At 40.7% G+C, this 20,736-nt stretch overlaps 2 protein-coding genes across 2 annotated transcripts; both read right to left on the bottom strand.

Annotated features, from left to right (window-relative positions):
* Positions 1–624: 624 nt before the first annotated feature.
* Positions 625–5,185, bottom strand: LOC104630492 (C-C chemokine receptor type 5). The gene is made up of 3 exons (XM_075745615.1): positions 5,045–5,185; positions 3,293–4,370; positions 625–812 (listed from the first exon to the last, which is right to left on the bottom strand). Exons 2-3 carry the CDS (start codon positions 4,357–4,359, stop codon positions 755–757), a joined length of 1,125 nt encoding a protein of 374 aa, XP_075601730.1. The 5' UTR covers positions 4,360–4,370; positions 5,045–5,185; the 3' UTR covers positions 625–754.
* Positions 5,186–17,561: 12,376 nt separating this feature from the next.
* Positions 17,562–19,589, bottom strand: LOC104629179 (C-C chemokine receptor type 2). Its single transcript, XM_075745614.1, has 2 exons — positions 19,453–19,589; positions 17,562–18,777 (listed from the first exon to the last, which is right to left on the bottom strand). The coding sequence occupies exon 2, from the start codon at positions 18,764–18,766 to the stop codon at positions 17,696–17,698; it is 1,071 nt and encodes a 356-aa protein (XP_075601729.1). The 5' UTR covers positions 18,767–18,777; positions 19,453–19,589; the 3' UTR covers positions 17,562–17,695.
* Between the last annotated feature and the right edge of the window lie 1,147 nt (positions 19,590–20,736).

Genomic DNA, 20,736 nt, shown 5'->3' with positions numbered 1-20,736 from the left:
CAATCCTTACTGTCTTTCCAAAGGAAACATGGTAGGGAATGTATTTTCTTGTAACTTCCAAGCTATGCACATGAATGTCAAATGCTCTCCTTCCAGAGCAGAATCTAGGCTGGAATCCAGACAACGTGAGTGCATGCAAAGCTTGTGCAGGAACTAAAATAAGCCTCACTTCTCCCATATCAGATGGGATGCTGTTGCATCTGCCCGAATTACTAAAAGGTGACCATGCCCACTCATCCAATGGACCTGCATTCTAAGTGTTTCTAAGTGTTTTCTAAGGCTCAGTGCTGTTTGCATAATATTGATGCTGCCCATATGGGGAGTAGTCACTATTTTGATAGAAAATCCTGTTAGGAAAATAAATGTTTCAAAAGAAGAAAGCACCAGAAGCATGGCTGGGGTAGTGAATATTGCAGTGTGGCCACATGATGGCACCACAGTCTTAAGAACTGAAGAGAAGTGTGTGCACAAGTGCTGTAACCTAAACACACTAAAAACTGGTTTGTATGCTTATTTATTTTAAAAACACTTAATATTATTCTTCTAGGATCACAGTGAATTGGGTGAGATTGTGCTCTTCCCATCTGTAAAAATAAATGAGAAAAAATGTAATGACAACTGAAATAGCATATTTTTTATTAGTGACAAGCAGTTAAGAACACTGGAGTTATCCTGATGGTTCTGTGTTATTTGATGATGCAGGTTCTTAGTCCACTTGTAAAACCCTGAATTTGTCCCGCCTGCTCTTTCAGCATCATGCCAACCTGTTACAAAGAGGAATTTGTCTTCCTTTTCCATTCTTCTGGGCTATTCTAAATAAAAAGAAAAAAGGGGAGGCCGGAGGGGGAAAGGATCAAGAAGACTTCACACAAAATTTAACCAACTTTAATGGATTGTATAATACAAAATATTATTACAATCTATTTGCAGACTGCTTAATTGAATGTACCAGCAGTGCTACCAAATACTGTGTGTTCTATTATGTCCTCGAATGTGGATCACAGTTCACTACAGTAACTGAAATCTGGCTTGTTCTGATTCACTAAAGTGTGGTCCCTTCTCAGTCAAGTGATAGAAACTCTTGCTAAGCTGCTGATCCACTGGGCCACCAGTCTCTTAAGTTCCAGCTCTTCCCTTTGGAAGTTGCTTGTTGCTCGGAAAGATCCGTGCTATCGAAGAGAACACTGCAAAGGATCGGGGCTGCTTTTTGACATGCCTCTCAGAAAAGCTTGTCAGTGTGCTTGTGGATGTTTGGTTGTTGTACTTTGCTCCTGCAGGGCTGGTCAAGATAAATACCCTGCCTGACATCAAAGCCCTCTACAGAAAGTAACTTCTTAAAAGCAATGTGTCTTAGGGTTCAAATGAAAGTTCTTGTCAAGATCAAAATAAAATATAAAAATATTTTCATAAAGATATTCTAGAAGAAAAAAAAGCCAGCCTATCTAGAAGTTACTGCATGTAGTTTCCTATCTCTTTAAATGCATATATTTGACATTGATGAAATTACCCAATTTCTGCTTATACTGATATAGGTAGTTACCTGTTTTAAAAGCATATACAAAGTCTAGAAAGTAACTGATGCACAGGGTCTTAAAAAAGAATATGCAGCTAAAAACCTTGTAAACTAGAAGCTGTAGTATTCTTTTGTTTTACTTCCAATGTGGATGTAGTCCAAAAGTGCTGCCTAATATGACAAAACTGAATAACTTAAACCAAGTGGTCTGATAAGCAAAGATTTCCCTATTTCACTTCCTGCTTTCACAAGCAATGTAAAATCTCTTTGGGGCTGTTTGAAACATTTGCTTCTTTGAAAATATTATTTAAAAGGCGGTCTAGAGAAGTTGGGAAACAGAAATTACCCTACTGGATATGAACAGCAATCAAAATATTCACTTTGAATTTCCTGTCTCCAGAGTTGTCCAAAACCATATGTCTTGGGTGAAATGTAAGAAATACTAGAAAGGACAGCTTGGCCTAAATCAATTAATAGTGTGATTATGGTATGATCTTAAGCACCTGAGTATCCCTATATTTCACGTTTTCTATATGTTTAAGTGCTTTGCAGGATCTGAGCTTTAGTGGGAAGCCCAATCATATTTGACCATCAGTCTTACTAATTATGGAAGCTTTTGCTCTCTGTAAAACTCCTAAATGGCAGAAAAAAACATTGTCATAGCCCCCAAGTGATGCCTGTTTCTAAAACAAAAAAGAGATGTTCTATGCCCTTGACTGTGTAGAACAGTGAATATTTTTACTTATTCATATGTTTTGATAACTTAAATGTCTATAGCATACGTTTATATCTAAAAACATCTAGGTCAACTCTGTTCAGTACTCATTTTCACACCTCTAATGCTGTTGTGGTTTTGCAGCCATTATGACTGCGTGAATTTCATATTCGAAAGTTTTTCTCCTATGTAAGTTAGAAAAATGTCACTAGCACTAAAAAGCTAAAAACCTGTGGACTTGTCCACATTTGATCTAACCTGGTTAAAGCTCTATGTGCAATACTTTATTTTTAAAACATTGTAAACACATTGATTTTCTGATCAGTGATAGGTCATTATATTAGCTTTTTAGTATGAGTAGCATATAAAACAGCAGTTGATTAAACGAGAGCCTTCTGAAATATCAAACTCTCAAGTCACTTAGATATCAACACCTAGTAGTTAAAACTATTATGAGAAAGAACCAAGAGGCTGGTACTCAACCATATGCAAAGGAAAATATACAAATATCAGAGTCTCTTCTAAATGTGTACAATTTTCCCATACCACTTGTAAAGGTTCTGTATCACAGACCTCAGTAATTTAGCATTATTTACAGAGATATACAATCAGGCTAGTAAAAGATGTTACTGATACTGAGTTTAAATGAGTGAGATATCTTGTGTAAGGTACAGTTAAGAGATGTTTCCAAAGAACCAGTGTCAATTTCTAATCTCTAGTTCACTTCAAAACCAAGCCAGTTTATGAGCCTGCTAGCTTAGGCCATCAGCCTTTGTGTGGTTTGGGGCCCTATAGTACAAAATTGTGCTGTTACGTTCACAAAAAAAGAGAACACTTTTTTCCCTTACAGAATCCCACATTAGCATATGTAAGTAGCTAATTTGATACATCCTTTTCATTTATGTACAAATATTCAAATGAGCAAATACAAGCTCTGGCAAATATGTATTCTGTGATCTTTTGCAGCTGCCTTAGAGCCAATATCCAGGACAGATTCTGCAGGCTCTCATCGCAGACTTGATTTCACAAAAGGCAATTCCACTTTTTCTCTAGACATGACTTACAATGCAGCAGAAACTTCTTGTTCTCCAGTAGATTGTGTGTAGGTGGAGCTAGCCCGTTCAGCTGTGTCAACATAGAAAACAGGGCAGTATTTCGAGAAGTGGAATGCAATCTGCTTTCGGAAAAAGCTGTGAAGATACTTCCTAAATTTTTCTCCAGCGAAGGCATAAATTATAGGGTTGATACAACAGTGGATCATTGAGATGGTTTCTGTCACTTGGGTTGCTTTGTGCAGTTGACCGCTGCCTTCACAAGTAGTGATGGAAAACGTACCTTGAAAATCACGCAAGAGAATGCAAATGTTGTATGGTGCCCAGAAAAAAAAGTAGACAATCATGATGATAAAAATAAGCCTGACTGCTTTATGTTTCTTCTCATTCCTACATTGTAGTAGTGTCTTTATAATTTGTGTGTAGCTGCAGATCATAATTAACATTGGAATAACAAGTCCCAGGATGTTCATTTTTAAGGTCAGGAATTGCTTCCATACATTTCTTTGCTCTGATGGATAATGAGCACTGCAAGTATAACGTGCATTTTCCTTTTGAGTTTTGTGAAATACTATCCCAGGAACAGAAGCAAAAATAGCAACAGCCCAAGTGACAGCGCTGGTGAGGATGCCGTAGGTAACTGTCCTAGCTTTTAACGCAAACACTGCGTGCACTATGGCCAGATACCTGTCTAGGGTCAAGAGGATTATGAAAAAGATCCCGCTGTAGAAGCCAAGGAGGTAGACACCTGAGAGAATTCTGCACAGTGCCTCCCCAAAAATCCAGTCGTGAACAGCGTAATAAGCCCAAAAAGGGAGAGAAAATATAAACAGCAAATCAGAAATTGCCAAATTGAGCAGGTAGATGTCAGTCATACTCTTCAATCTCTTGTATTTTACCAGGATAAGGATAACGAGCATGTTGCCTATGAGGCCAAATATCACCACCAAAGAATAAAGCGGTGGCAAAAGTTTTGCTGCAAAGTGCTTTTCCTCAGTTCCCGTGCATGGTGTTGAATCGCTGTAGTCGAATTCTGTTGTCAGCGGCAAGTCAAGTAACTCCACGGTATGGTTTTCCATGGTGTGTTGGTCTGGAAAGGAAGAAAAGGATGTTGAACTAGAGGAAACCCCAAGCTTGGCAGTGAGGGGAATGAAAGACGCTGATGTCCTCATCTGGAATGCTTTTTGCTGTTGAGCACATAAGCATTCCTATGTCAAGGTGTGGAGGAGAATGAAATTGTAGAGCTCCCAGGAAACCCATCTGTATACCTGTGAAGTCACATTGCTGCATGTTGGAAGTGTGCTGCGTGTCACTTCCTACGTGTACGCTCCCTGGTGCGTTTTTCCTCCTCAATAGAGCCTGTCAGCTGCCTGACCCAACCAGAAGCGGAGGACTGGTGAATTTAATCGTAGGAGCGGGTAGTTTGGGGCTGTTGTGCTCAGCAGTGGCTTTCCAAAGGGGTGGAGTGAGCCAGCAAGGCAGGAACAGGAAAGCACAGCGGCTGGCAGGCAGAGCATAGCCGTGCTTCTCCTTGGGACCTGGCCACCTTCTCATCTGCCAGCCCGTACGGTAGCCCTCACCCAAGGAGGACCAGGCACTGGCAAGGTGTAAACCGCTGCCTGCAAAGGTGCTGTGACAGGGGTAAAACGCAACTGAGTGCCGCTTGTTTGGGTTGTTCGTGACTTCCTGGGAGCTTTAGTGCCTATGGGAATCAGGTTGGTGGAGGTGCAGACATGCCCTTTGCACAGTACTAAACATGCCCACCTGGTGGACCTGCCGTCCCGGGTGTTGCAGAGCAGCAAGTCGGCAGCGTTGGTCTGGGTTAAAATGGCCAATGCTGTGTCCCTTACAGAGTCTGGGTCAGGCGTAGGCCATGGAAGCGTGCTGGTGTTCAATAGCTCTGGAATGAAAACAGCGTGCCGTCCTGTGGAAAGAACAGATAGGCAAACACTTTGGCACATGGCATAAAAGACTTGCGACTTTGATGTCGGCCCTTCCTGTCGCCAAACTCTCCCCGTTTCCCAAGTCCCAGGTAGGACTGTGAGCCAGATGCAGAAGCATAGCTTTGTGCAATGTGGTCTCTGAAACGTTGAGGAGATCTGTCTTCTGACAGACCCCGGAGAAAACGGTAGAATTCCTGCGTGTCCTGTGAGAAGCCAGGAAGAGGATTTTGTGAAGACGGGTGTCAGAGGCACCAAATGTCCTTCGTGGTCACTTAGTGGGGAAGTGAAATTGATGCGTTTGGTAGCCACTCACATAGAGCTCTTTGCTCTCCAGTATAAGGGCTGCTCCTTCTTCCTATGTAATCATGACTGTTTTTGTCAGGAACTTCATGGCAGAGTGGTGGCTGTTCATAGCAGGTTGATGGTTTTGAAATCTGCATTTTCCTGGCAATATGACGCCTGTTCTCTTGACAAAGGCAACAGACTGCTCCTGACACAGAAGCCTTCAGTTAGTGTGTCTGCTCCAACTTGCTCTGTGAACCCTGACCACTCAAGTAGTGCAGCAATGTTTGCTCCTTTCCTGCTTGCATTCCGCCATGCACTTTTTTCAATGGCGAGGTCTACCCTGTGTGATTGCAGACCTTTTTTTTTGCAGAGACCACATTCTCAAAGCCACCACTTCATTTTCTCTGCACTCGAGTTCTGCAAGACTAAAAGTAACTGAGAAAACTCTGCCCGTGGTTGGAGTGATACAGGGGCAGGCCTCCGTTCTGCTTTTTGGTAGGAGCTCCTAGTGGTCCACTCTGCTTTAAAGCCTGTGAAATCCCTGAAGTGTGTCTTTGTGTCTCTCTAGACAAAACTGTTCAGGTGAAAGGACTATTTTCTGCTGTAAACATAGATCACTCAAAATGCTAATGTCCTTATCTTAATTTGTGTCAGAATGGTTAATTTGGCTAAACCTAAGCTGAGGTCTTGGGGAAGGGAGTGGTTGATGGGTCTTTGACCACTTTCCTGTGACCTTAAAAATGAGGATCCGAGTCTCTCCTGATCTGCCAGCTCCTGATGAAGATTCTTATGCAGCACAGTGCAGATATGAATCTGCCTAAAAAGGAAGAATCTTTAATGGAGCAAAATCTGCACTTTGTAAACAAAAAGAGGTGCTGCTTTTGCAAACCTTTTCCCAGCCCCTTGCCCAAATTCTTCCTGAGTCTGCCTGTTAACTCTGCTCCTAACAATATCAAGAATGAGAACATCCATGTTCAGACATTACTTTGGCATTTTGAGTATGGTATGAAGTTTTCTGGAGACAAAGAATAAGAGAAAATTGGCAAGTTTTAACAGTTTGGGTCTCAGCTTTGCCTAGATACAATTTCTTGGGGAGAAAATAAGTAATGTCAGACTCCTCGAACATTGGCTTTCAGGAAGCTCTGGCTCTCTGTGAAACAGTTTTTTTTGACAGCCGTACTAACTACATAGTCATTACAATACTGAGAGAATGGTTTTATTGGTAAAGGAAGTGGCTGTGGCTCAGGTGTACTGACAGTAAAGTTGGTTTTAAAATATCTAAGAGTTTATATTTCTTAAGTACTTTCAGCAACTCTTTTATAAAAAAGCACCTTTATTAAACACTCTTTGGTCCAAAACATTAACTTCTTTATTTCAAAACATGACAAGACTTAGGCACTACACAAATATTTAATATTCCCTTCAGCTAGATCTGCCAGATCTGTGTCGCATGCCCTGACAGTACAAGTCCCTGGTACTGCATATAGCTAATTATCCCCTTTCCAATGTATCAGCCATGCTATATACTGGGATTATGGGATGACGGACTCGCTGCCAGACCCAGCACGTTCTGTCTTGATCATTTTGCACCTGAATGATGCTCATGCATGAACTTGGGTATGAAAAACACCTGAGTCATAAACCCAGAGTGAGATTTTATGAATATGTGATTGATAGGATTCATGCAAACATTATTGCAAAATGCTGCCTCAGTATTACTGCAGTGATTCTTTTTTGCAACAGCTGCTTCTTCCTGCTGTTATCTCAATACCTTCCCTCCTTTTCCTCTGCCTTCTTGGAATGACATCTACATCTTCCCTGCATCTTTTCTTCTTCTCTCAGCCCTTTTTGTGTGCTTAAATTGTGGTCCTCCCTGTGAGCAGTTCCTTCCGCTGACTAAGCCCCATTCCTCTAGCCTAGCCTTTGCTTGAGAAGCCTCTCTGCAAAAGTACTCACTACTCTGAGTTGTTTATAGTATCCAGCACATGCTGATAAGAGAAACTACAGATACTAATTTGGAAACCAGAAAAATAAATTGTAAGTGGTTTTGTGCTTTAACCTGTAATCTCACTGTTGTAGAAAACAGTGTTGGCCACTGGCTAGAATGCTTCACTGGGTTAATCGACCTGGGTTGTTTACCTAATTAGAGATATCTGACTGGGCTTATATTGCCTGATCATTAGGAAAAAACCTCAAAGATAATCTTGGAAAATCTTTTTCAAAAAGAGGTCTATATTATTTTGAATTCAGTTTAGATAAATGCAATATTTCTAGAAATCTGCAATCTGCTATACAAATTCTGTTGCTCTGGTTGATACTAACAGTCATGCAGTTTTCAAGAGAAAAGCTCTCCATAGAAAAGCTGAGCAAACTCATATCACTGTTTCATGCTGAGTTTCAGGTCAGAGCTCTCTGTTTTTAAAGAGGCAATGATTTTATTAAAGTGAGTTTCAGTTCATTTGCACAGTGCTATAAAATGGTAACAATTAAAAAGATGTAGTAAAAGGAGGTAAAATGCTAAGCTATGCTGCATATAAACAGGTTCCGTGAGACACAGTGTTTAAAATACATCAGATTTTCTGTAGTCATCTTGTGAGAAGAATAAGTACTCTTCACTCAAATAAGCTGTTTTGTCTTTGCAGTAATAGTTTTAAAATCCAGATTTCTATCCTTATATATCATCTTCAGAGAAAAAATCAGAGAGGCATACTCCATTATATTTTTTACTCAGATCAATCTCTAGAGATTTATTTCTTTGCTTACCTGGATCCTCTGCTCAAGTCTTCTAGTGGTTCTGTCCTTTAAAAATAGTGTATTCCATTTAACATATCCTATGCATTTCCCCAGGGTAATTTTTAAAGATGAGTACACTGGCAAGATTCCACAAGTGTTTTTCACCTCAGGCATTAGACTACCTAAACAACTACTGAATGTTAAGGGGGGGGGGGGGGGGGGGGGGAAGAAGCAAAGATGACTTACTTACCATATATCTTATATATGGTGCAAGTGACGGCTTGGATTATTACATCAAGAATAACACTGAACTGATTTGTCAGTGATAAGGTCAAAAACACCTCTTCCTGCAAGAAGAAGGATGTATCAGTTTGAAAACTTCTAGCAAACAAATCTGTTTTCATTTAAAAAAAAAATAAAGGAGCAGTTCTCTTTTTTCTAAAAATGGGTCATCAGATGTTACTTTTCTAACTCTGTGAGATGTGCAGAGATGTTGAAATTGCTGAGGATCCTCCTAGGAGCTGAACTAAAGGTTTCACAATCCACAGCTGTAGTTTTAGAAAAAGATTTTTATATCATTGTTCTCTCTTTTTCATTTAGCTAACCTCTTTGAATCAAGAACAGTTTATATGAGGTTCATCCCTTTACATTTCTCAATAATTACATGTCTTTTATGGTTTTTGTCCCTGAATAAAAAATGGAGCTTTTGAATAAAGTTTACACTTTTATTCAGATTTACCTACACTTTCTGTGGGCTTGCTCTTGAGTTGCAGTCCTTATATTTTAGGAGATTTGACTGATTCTATCTTTCTCTAACCTGGTCTTTTGGACTGTGTTTTTTATTTTAATCCTTCTCGCAAGCCTATGACATAGTGTATATAGTAAGTCTGACCTGCTTTTAAAACAACACTGCTACTTTTTGAAATTAAGCTTCAGCAAAGCCTGACAGAATCTGATTTCTTATCAATTTATTTCCTTGTGGCTGATTCCTAAGTCATTTAGAGTTAAACTGAGGCTGCACCGTAAGCATTTTTTTAGATCCTTCTTAGACATCAAAGAAACCACACAGGTGGTAGGAAAGGTACAGAGAAAGCAAGAAAGAGACGGTTCCTTATCAGATGCCTGAGCACCCCTGAGAGAAACCCTGAGAAGATACCTAATAAAGTACAACCCTCTGCCTCCCCTTGACATCTCTTTGGAGGGTTTTGGAGTATCTCATCCTGTCAGCCTAGTGAAGGCACTAAAGGGCTGTCTTTCCCACACTCAGTCCTTAGTATCCTTAAAAGATTTTAAAATACTAAAAGCCCAATGGAGATGCCTTGCATTGGATGCTGCCATTCCTTAATGGAAGTCAAGGGAATCTCATCTTCTGAGTTACATCTTAGATCTGAGGGGAGACAGTAAAAAGCGAAAAGCTAAGCCTGTTTTCCTTGCCAAGCCTTCTTTGCATGAGGGGACTGATCAAGCTCTTTATTCCACAGGATCAATAGATTTTTCTTTTCCTTTCCAAATCAGTTGTTCCAATGAGCTCTCTAAGGGCTGGAGTCTCTGTCAAAACTAATGGCCACTGTCAGGTATTCTAAGGGTATGTTCACACTACCTTACTTGATGGACTGTGTTAGACCCCCTATATAGTAAGGGGAAAGAACTGCTTCTAAAAATGTTTCCACTACACCTAAATCATGTCCTAATTGCTGCCAAACTTTGCTGACAAAAACCTGCAGTTTGAGCATGAATTCTCAAACAAGGTATTGTATCAAATTAATTTTTCAGTTTGAGCATGAATTCTCAAACAAGGTATTGTATCAAATTAATTTTCACTGTATAATTCCTAAACAGTCTACATATTGAAATAAACAGATATTTTAAGTATTTCTTTCTGAAGATTGCTTCATTGTTCACTGTTTGTTACATGTTACTGAGCCTACTGGAGACTCTAAAACCTTTCATAATCTCATGCTATATGAACAGGGGAAACAGTCCCAAACCTGTTGTTGGACTTGCTTTTGATTCTGAAACATACTCTAAGAAAACTGGTCTCTAATATTTGAACTAACAACAGCTTAAAACTAAGACCTGTGATAGGCTGGTCTTCAGAAATAGTCCTTTGTTCCCACAGATTCATTGGCTTTATTAATCTGATTTTGTTGCTTATAGCTTTTCATTCTCATAGCTCAGTCTGATCAGCAAGCATGGCTGGGTATTTCATTTACTGATTAGTGCAGTAAGATTGCAGAGGGTGTTGCATACCAACAGAGGGCCTCTGCCACTCACGGTCATAGCAGCTGACTAAGGGGCATGATTTTGATCCCCTCACCAGCTGGGTCTTACAGCTGGATGAGAGACTCCCCACAGAGCGTGTGAATGGTTACGAGACTTGGCAGCCCAAATACAGGGACAGACTTTGGCATCAGGCATCTGGGCTGTGACTTTATTATCAGCACCTACACAATATGTGCAATTAGCTCTATACCAGCTGCGTCCATCTAGTGTGTGTGTCACCACTGAGGTATGGACAACGCAAGTAGCACATTCATTCTTACAAGTCAGACTTTTTCAGTTTTTCTCTGTCCCTTGCCCAGCATCTCTTTGAAAAAGTGCACTGCTGCTTGCCATGAGCTACAGAAGATTTTAAGAACCTTTATCTACAGGTGAACCTCATCATTTTTACCAAGAAATTGAAGCTATTGTTGAATAATAAAGGAATAATACAGTGGGTTGATATAAGTTGGAATTTTATCTATTATGGTTTTACTTTCAGAGATGAGTAGGAGTTATGGTTAATGGTGTGACAAGCATTCCCTCCATAAAGACATTCCTGGAATGGTAGTGGGTTTTGTTCCTTACCTGTGGGGCTCAAGTCGATACACTCAGCAAGTATGCAGCCATGTATGCTGTCAAGTCAAACTGCATTTGTCAATCCCTTCTATGTAGTGACTGATTATATGATTCATCTTCACAATAATCAGGCCATCAAACTGAAGTATCCAGTATCTAAGTGGTATGGCACTCCTGCAAGGAAGTATCATCTACACCAGTACTGAAATGTCTGCTAGGACACGTACCAGATGCTCACATACCAGTGGGACATACAAATGTCATCAAGCAGAATTATGGGTACAGAAATTTGAAAATGCAACTAACAGTTTCCATTAAATTTATTACAAACTTGCACCACCTGAAGAAGAAAGACTGGGGGGGGGGGGGGGGGCGGAAAAAAAGCCTAGGACAGAATGGCAGATACTTTTTTTTAGAGGTACACAATATGGTAATGTGCAACTCTTATCAAAGTCTGTAACTACAGCAGACCAGATCATCCTTTTCATCTGGAGGTCGAATGAAGACATGCAAACACAAACTGGATGCATTTATTTTTCCATTGATTCCCCCAATTATATCTCATTATATCTCATACTTGTTATATTCACAAAATCCACATCCAAATTAGGTTAGTATTAGCATATACTTTATTTCATGAGTAATAGTTAAATGTCTTTGTTTTGAAGAGCCTGAATAAAGACATGCAGCTAAAACTACTTTGTTGTTTAGGAGTTTTTTTCTTATCGGCCTTTTCTTTCAGATACTCAAGTTCTTGTGACTAATCTTTTCCTGCCACTGTACAATCACACCCAGTTTTACATGGGTGAGGTATATTCTTTTGAGGAAAACAGGGAAAAAACATTACGTACCACACCCTAAGATTTCTGTCATAGAGACTAGTAAAAAACCAAACCAAAGCATTTTACACATTTTACAGGTTCGAGGAAGCTGGTTTACAAAAAAACAAACTCTGGAAGACACAAGCATTTCTAATCTAGAATAACACTACTTCTTCATATGGTTGTTTACTGTCAGTATGACCAAGGGGGTTTTTCCCCTATTATTATTATTTTTTCTCTTTGTTTCTCTCTTGTAAGTCTTGTAAATCTTGCTCATACATAATTATCCATTACAGCACATATTAATTCCATTGTCATGGTACTATTTTTGTTTTGGCTTTCCCCAAGCTGCTCTGACTGAACTGTGTTTCCTCATGCAGTGAGGAGGAAGAGAGTGTTGCTTCCTTCTACCATTGTTATCCAGGCTTCTGATATATGCTGCCCTGTTTTATATATTAGAGGTTATCATACTACAATAGATTTTACTTTTGGGCCATAGCTATGCATTTCACAAATTTTCATCTCTCAGAATCTCATTTTTACATAGGCCTTTAATTCTGACACTTTGCTGTTTTCAGGTTCATTTATAATACATAAATTCTAGGTCTAGAGGTGCTATTTGGGGCTATCTATCTCAGCTGTGAATCTGAAATCCTCCTCAGTGTACATGTAAATCCTGGACCTTTGATCAGGCAGGCTGGGAAAATCACACACCAAATTTCTTCTCAGTGATAACTAGGTCACAGAAAGGATGGACAGAGTCTGTGCAATGACGAGGTATGTGCTAGGACCCGGGAACCAGAAAATACTTTTGGGTGCCAAAGATTAGATGTAGTCTGTAATTGTCCGTAAATCAGGATAGTGTCCCTGCAAGTTATGTCCAAACGGCTTCTCCACTTGGTTTCCATTCCATTCACGAAGTCTGGTATTGAGATAGGTTGTGTTGTTAGTGTTGTATGGTTAGCGTCCTACTGGCACAACCTTGCAAACAGTTCTGCAAAGCTGATCGTCACTTGAAAGTTTGTGCAGTTTTGCATGTCAGCCTGCATATCTGATAATGCTGCCATCTTCCAGTTCAGTGTTGTGGCCCCACCTTCCCAGGATCAGTCATTTCAGACTTAAAACACTCAAACCAAGTTTGCTTTCACTGTCACAGGAATTGCAAAACTGCTTGGCAGTTATACAAATTTATACAATATTTTTTTTCCCCCTACCATTCCGGTTTTTGAATGAAGTACATCTCCTAATAGGCAAGTGTTGCCAGAACACAGATATAAAGCAATGCCTTGACCCCTTATTTCTAAACAAACCGCCTTCTGTGTTTTGGCCTGATTGTTATTGATATTCTAAATGCACCAGAATTTACTGGTTTGGTTTTGTTTCCTCTGCTAGCTTAATTTTTTTTATTACTAAATTTTTTTTATTACCATACTAAGGTGTAATGCTTCTAAGGCCACAGTAGCCACTAGGAGAAGGCCAGTAGGCATCAGCACTTGAAAACAGCAACAAAATTAAACTTCAAAATGAGCAGTATCTGCTTGTTGTGCCATTTAACCTGGTCAGCATCATGTCATTCTCCTGGCACTTAATTTCTTTGGGTTTTGTTAACTGGAACAAGATACCATGTAAATTTGTCCTTACATTCTTTGTATTTATCTCTTTTGTAATTTTCACTGGAAGGAGTGATTTATTTTGGAGCTTCATAACTGGAAGTCTCTCTTACCTAAATCTTTTTAACATTCTGCTTAAAGTATTTATATCTGATCCTCCCATTATTCTGCTTATTATTTTATTAGCCTCTGTTAAAGCTGATAAAGTCGTTCTCTCATTTTCGGCCACTATTTTTTCCTATTTGTCCATTTTCATCTACTCCTCTTCCTTTATACTCCATTTACCTTTATCTTATCTAAAATGTGTACATATAAGGTCACAGTTGGGTTGACAAACAGGAAAGTCTTATGACAGGAACATCCTTATGCACTAGTTACAGAAGTTTCACTATTTCTATGTTTGTCCGTTATATACTTACCACAGACAAACCAATGGCAGTGATTAAGTCTGGTGGAGTTGTGAGTACTGCTCAGCACTCACCAATACCATATATGCACTTTTGCTACATTGCCTTTTGCCCCTTAGGAAGTCTGCCTAACAGTTGGCAGAGTTATCTAGTGCTGTGTGGGGCGTTCCTCCCCACATGCTTCTGAACATGTGGCCGTAGCATCTCCTAATGGGAAGGTCAGACTCCGTCCTGTCCTGTGCATAAACTAAACTGTTGGTTTCGGGGCTGTGCATAGTTTGTCCATGGCACTGGGCACTCTTTTCATGTGCATGCTGAAAGCCCAGTCAATGCATTATCTCATCAGAAGTTCAGTACCCAAAATTTTGAACTTGTAACCATTTCCAGTTAGTTGTTCAACATTTGTTGTAAAGCAACAATTTACTTGTAGCATTCACAAACTTCTGCTCTGCTGTTATTACAATTCTAGTGTGCCTTTCCATTTTCTTAACATACCTTTAGTTCATTGCACAGTTTCTGTGTATCTGCCTGCTTCTCTAGCTCTTACACACACACTGTATCTTCATCTCAGTGCTTTTCCCTGCAGAGCTTGAGTTATGGAATATTTGTCTCCTGTATGTAACATTTTCCCCACTTCTCTGCTGAGGTGACTTGTGTTCTCTTTCACAGGGACTGGGGATTTTGTTAAACCTTCCTCATGCGTAGTTCCGTCCCACTGTGACCAGACTGCTTGAAGTCCTGCTAGCCTAATTTGGAGCTACCTGGCTTGTGGTTACACCATGCTGCAGCCACATCTGACTAAGACTCAAAATCTGCCACAAAACTAGAGCCTTGCTTGTCTCAATGCAAAGCTACAATGAAGGATTGAGGATTATCCTGCCTGGGCACATAACCTAATGGTAAGCTTATCTTTAGGTTTGGTTTGGGTTTTTTTTCCTGCCAGCACAAAATAGAAAATGCAAATCAGAAAACAAAGGCAGTGGGTATAGAATTCCTTACATGTAAAACTTGGGAGATCAGGCACACCATTTTGCTGGGGTCACTATATGCAGTACAAGGAGATCTGAAATTAGCTCCAGAAAGTCTCTGGAGAATCCTGTCTTTATCCCAATAGTAATAGAGTGCCATCTTTTATTGCTCTCCTTTATTCCTCCTCTTCCCCTATACACATCCCTGTTTCTTCTACCTGTCAAATTTCACCCATCCAAAATCTGTGGCCCCGGACTTTTCCTGAAGCTATTATGATGAGCTCTTCTCAAGCTTGCAGGTGGATAAAAGCTATGCTAGCTACTGTAGCTTCTGGACTGGGCAGACAGTTCTCTGCTTGTTCAGTTTGGTTCGCTTCACTGGAGTGTGGTATTGCGAGCGTTTAAGTCTAGAGTTGCATCTTTTTGAAACCTCCATTCTGACAGCAGAGCTGATGCCTTTTTGCTTAGGAGAAGAACATGGGCTACAGGTTCTACATTGGTTTTCAGACACAGATTTTATTAATTTCACTGCATTAACATGAAACCAGGAAGAAATAGAATTCCAACAAGAAAAGAATTTTAAATAAAACACAGTAGTAGAAATATCACAGTTACAACAGGATTTGTATCACACTGAACTAGTTTATGCTTTAGTATTAAAAAGGTGCTTTCACTTTAGTGCAGTGGTAAAGTACATAAAAAAGGAAAAAATATTATTTCCAACCAAGAAAGTTTACTGTGAGGATAATTTTTAGTCTTTTCTTTACTCTATCTGTGGCTATTAATGTCACAAGGTAGTGGCCAGATTATAATAGTTGATAGGATAATAGCTAACAACTAAGAGAAGCAGCGCCTTGATGTTATAAAGCTGGAGGTGGAAGAGTATTTGCACCACCTAGATTAAGGCATCTGATATCTAAATTAAGAGGCTGTCATTTCCAGGCTTCTTCTACAGTTGAATAGATAATCTTCCCCAGAAGCCATTTAAATCTTATGTCTGCTTCTGACTCAGGCATCTCTTTTTCTCCGGTGACCACTGAGGGCCCTTGAAGAGATTTGCTGTTAATTTAGGTATCTGAGTCACGTGCCTCATGTTAAGTAGTGTGCAATAATCCTCTCTTGTGTCCTTAGGTTACCTGGAGGCTAGTTGAACCTGCACCTCCAGATTTCCATGAGCAAGGCCTTACATGCATGAGCAGTGCCCTTTAAAGTAAATGGGAAAAAAAGCAGAAGGACAGTTCACTTGCATAAGGAATGCTCACCTGCACTTCCTTAGAGTTTGAAGCAAGAAGTTCTGCATTATGCCCCTCCCACCTCTTCTTTGCTAACATCATGTCCCTAGAATACCACTTTCTTTTACAGAGAAACTCCTAATAATGGCATAAATGTATGGCCATGTGACACCAGTAGAGTAACAGTCTCGATTCTTCAGTTAGCATGCAGTTCTGATTGAGGCACCAGCTGGCTATGGGCACTCTTCTGGGAAGACAAAGTGGGTATGTCTCCTCTGCAGGTGGCTGCCTTTACAGTTCCAAGGCTGCTGTCTGCCTAGAAGCCTATCCCAAACATCAGACTTACTGTATATGTGAAGAGCATGTTTTTCTCATGCAGGAGCCTAGCCTGACACACTTACTGCCTTTGACATGTAAAATCTTCCTCTACACACACAATTTACCTGTCCAGAACTAAGGAGGCCTCTGCTCCGTACCATGCTGATGGTCTCCAAAATCTTTCAGAGGGTCCTGATATTTTTTTTCCATACAGAATCTTGCATACTGAATACCAATGTAATTTTCATTGTGGCCTTGCAGATCTTTGCTGATGTGCTTTTATTGGTTAAGTGCCATTTTCCTTGGCGGGATATAATTTGTCAGAAACAAGCTCATGTTTTTGGGAATGCTGTCTTGTGCAGTTAGTAGATTTGGTATGCGCAGTTGCTTGCAAAATTGCACCCACAAAAATTACAATGTCACCCATTAAAATCCCACTTTGGAAAATGTTAGCAACAGAACAGTGATATGGCAGGCATAGAATTAAAGAACTAAACTGAAAATAGTATAACTTAGCCTATAGTCAAAAGGATTATGTTTAAAAATGACTACACTATTAGATAACAGATAAATCCTTGGATTTAATGGCCCGGTAAGATAACGGTCAGTCAACTCTCCCATCAGAGGAGAGATATTATATTGATATATCTCATACTCATCCACAAATTCCTTTTTATGGAAACATCTTTTATTCATGTAGGGAAAATAAGGGGTAGGGGGAAAAAAGTAAAGAAAACTAAACATACACACCCCCCATCAAATGCCTGACCATTGGGAGGAAGCATTGAGGATTGATGTGCCTGTTTAGTATTCAACCTTAATGGAACACCTTTTGGAAGAGACATCAATCCTCAAAGCTTCCTCCCAGTGTTTATCTTAAAATGTTCACATAACAGTAAACGGCTCTTGTGAGATGACATATTACTCCTTGGTCTCTTCAATATTGTGTTCCTCCCAGATAAATCTCATTAGCATTCATTCACAGGATAGAATTTGGGTCAAGAAACAGAATCATACTATTCTGGGCCCCATTCAGATGTTGATGTGATCCAGCTATGGTGTTAATGTTTCCTGGAGAACTCACAGATTCTCGTAGTTTAAGAATGGAAAATGCTGTAACCCCAGGGAACAGTTAACCACAAGAATTGAGGCATATGCAGTTTTCAGTAGTGGTTGACATAAAGATCTTAAATAATGTCAAGCAGTCCTTAAGGCAAAGCACATGATGCAACATTTACTAACTAATGTTTTTATGTATTTTTACAGTCCAGTAGAGATGTCATGCTCTGCAGTGGATGGTGTGAATGTGGAACTAACTCTTTCTAATTTTTCACGATAAAGATTTGGACATTTTTTGCAGAGGTGGGCTGCAACGTGCTTTCGGAAAAAGGCATAAAGATATTTCCTAAATTTTTCTCCAACAAATGCGTAGATCACAGGATTGATACAACAGTGAATCATTGATATTGTTTCTGTCACTTGGATTGCTTTCTCCAGTTGACCTTTGATTTCACAATTAGGGTCAAAAAGTGAACTTTGAAAAGTATGCAAAAAAGAAGAAATATGGAATGGTGTCCAGAAGATGAAGTAAAAAATCATGATCACGAAAATAAGTCTGACTGCCTTCTGTTTTTTCTCATTCTTGCATCTCAGTAATGTTTTTAGAATTTGTGAGTAACTGAAAATCATAATAAGCATTGGAACAATAAGTCCCAGAATGTTCATCTTTAAAGTATAGGAATACTTCCAATTTATTGTCGAATCGCTTGGATAATGAGCACTGCAAGTATAACGTGCATTTTCCTTTTGAGTTTTGTGAAATACTATCCCAGGAACAGAAGCAAAAATAGCAACAGCCCAAGTGACAGCGCTGGTGAGGATGCCGTAGGTAACTGTCCTAGCTTTTAACGCAAACACTGCGTGCACTATGGCCAGATACCTGTCTAGGGTCAAGAGGATTATGAAAAAGATCCCGCTGTAGAAGCCAAGGAGGTAGACACCTGAGAGAATTCTGCACAGTGCCTCCCCAAAAATCCAGTCGTAAACAGCGTAATAAGCCCAAAAAGGGAGAGAAAATACAAACAGCAAATCAGAAATTGCCAAATTGAGCAGGTAGATGTCAGTCATACTCTTCAATCTCTTGTATTTTACCAGGATAAGGATAACAAGCATGTTGCCTATGAGGCCAAATATCACCACCAAAGAATAAAGCGGTGGCAAAAGTTTTGCTGCAAAGTGCTTTTCCTCAGTTCCCATGCATGGTGCTGAATCGCTGTAGTCGAATTCTGTTGTCAGCGGCAAGTCAAGTAACTCCATGGTATGGTTTTCCATGGTGTGTTGGTCTGGAAAGGAAGAAAAGGATGTTGAACTAGAGGAAACCCCAAGCTTGGCAGTGAGGGGAATGAAAGACGCTGATGTCCTCATCTGGAATGCTTTTTGCTGTTGAGCACATAAGCATTCCTATGTCAAGGTGTGGAGGAGAATGAAATTGTAGAGCTCCCAGGAAACCCATCTGTATACCTGTGAAGTCACATTGCTGCATGTTGGAAGTGTGCTGCGTGTCACTTCCTACGTGTACGCTCCCTGGTGCGTTTTTCCTCCTCAACAGAGCCTGTCAGCTGCCTGACCCAACCAGAAGCGGAGGACTGGTGAATTTAATCGTAGGAGCGGGTAGTTTGGGGCTGTTGTGCTCAGCAGTGGCTTTCCAAAGGGGTGGAGTGAGCCAGCAAGGCAGGAACAGGAAAGCACAGCGGCTGGCAGGCAGAGCATAGCCGTGCTTCTCCTTGGGACCTGGCCACCTTCTCATCTGCCAGCCCGTACGGTAGCCCTCACCCAAGGAGGACCAGGCACTGGCAAGGTGTAAACCGCTGCCTGCAAAGGTGCTGTGACAGGGGTAAAACGCAACTGAGTGCCGCTTGTTTGGGTTGTTCGTGACTTCCTGGGAGCTTTAGTGCCTTATGGGAATCAGGTTGGTGGAGGTGCAGACATGCCCTTTGCACAGTACTAAACATGCCCACCTGGTGGACCTGCCGTCCCGGGTGTTGCAGAGCAGCAAGTCGGCAGCGTTGGTCTGGGTTAAAATGGCCAATGCTGTGTCCCTTACAGAGTCTGGGTCAGGCGTAGGCCATGGAATCGTGCTGGTGTTCAATAGCTCTGGAATGAAAACAGCGTGCCGTCCTGTGGAAAGAACAGATAGGCAAACACTTTGGCACATGGCATAAAAGACTTGCGACTTTGATGTCGGCCCTTCCTGTCGCCAAACTCTCCCTGTTTCCCAAGTCCCAGGTAGGACTGTGAGCCAGATGCAGAAGCATAGCTTTGTGCAATGTGGTCTCTGAAACGTTGAGGAGATCTGTCTTCTGACAGACCCCGGAGAAAACGGTAGAATTCCTGCGTGTCCTGTGAGAAGCCAGGAAGAGGATTTTGTGAAGACGGGTGTCAGAGGCACCAAATGTCCTTCGTGGTCACTTAGTGGGGAAGTGAAATTGATGCGTTTGGTAGCCACTCACATAGAGCTCTTTGCTCTCCAGTATAAGGGCTGCTCCTTCTTCCTGTGTAATCATGACTGTTTTTGTCAGGAATGTAGTGCAGCAATGTTTGCTCCTTTCCTGCTTGCATTCCGCCATGCACTTTTTTCAATGGCGAGGTCTACCCTGTGTGATTGCAGACCTTTTTTTTTGCAGAGACCACATTCTCAAAGCCACCACTTCATTTTCTCTGCACTCGAGTTCTGCAAGACTAAATGTAACTGAGGAAACTCTGCCCGTGGTTGGAGTGATACAGGGGCAGGCCCCCGTTCTGCTTTTTGGTAGGAGCTCACATTAATTACATGGTGGTCCATTCTGAGCTGTAGCATGTGAAATTTCTTAAGTGTCTTAAGCAAGTGTCAGCCTACTCAGCTGTCTGAGGAAAGAAATATTTCCTCATATGTAATTACAGACTCTTCAGGATCCAGAGGATCTAGTTTTAATCTGGGTCTTTATCTGACTGGATATATCTATAATACAAATAATCTTCATGAACAAGTTTTGTTGATTACACAGTGTTAAAACAATTTTCTGTGTGGGTATATGCACAAGTATACATACATATATTTTATACACTGTGTTGGGTTTGCGTGGCAAGGTTTTGGTAGCGGGGGGGAGCTACAGGGGTGGCTTCTGTGAGAAGCTGCTAGAAGCTTCCCCTGTGTCTGACAGAGCCAATGCCAGCCGGCTCCAAGACGGACCCGCCGCTGGCCAAGGCCAAGCCAATCAGCGCCTCTGTGATAACATATTTAAGAAGGAAAGAAACCGTGAGAG

Source organism: Balearica regulorum, chromosome 2, assembly GCF_011004875.1.
Source record: "Balearica regulorum gibbericeps isolate bBalReg1 chromosome 2, bBalReg1.pri, whole genome shotgun sequence".
NCBI lineage: Eukaryota > Metazoa > Chordata > Aves > Gruiformes > Gruidae > Balearica > Balearica regulorum.
The sequence above is the reverse complement of the archived record's forward strand: the minus strand, read 5'-3'. Positions and strand labels throughout refer to the sequence as shown.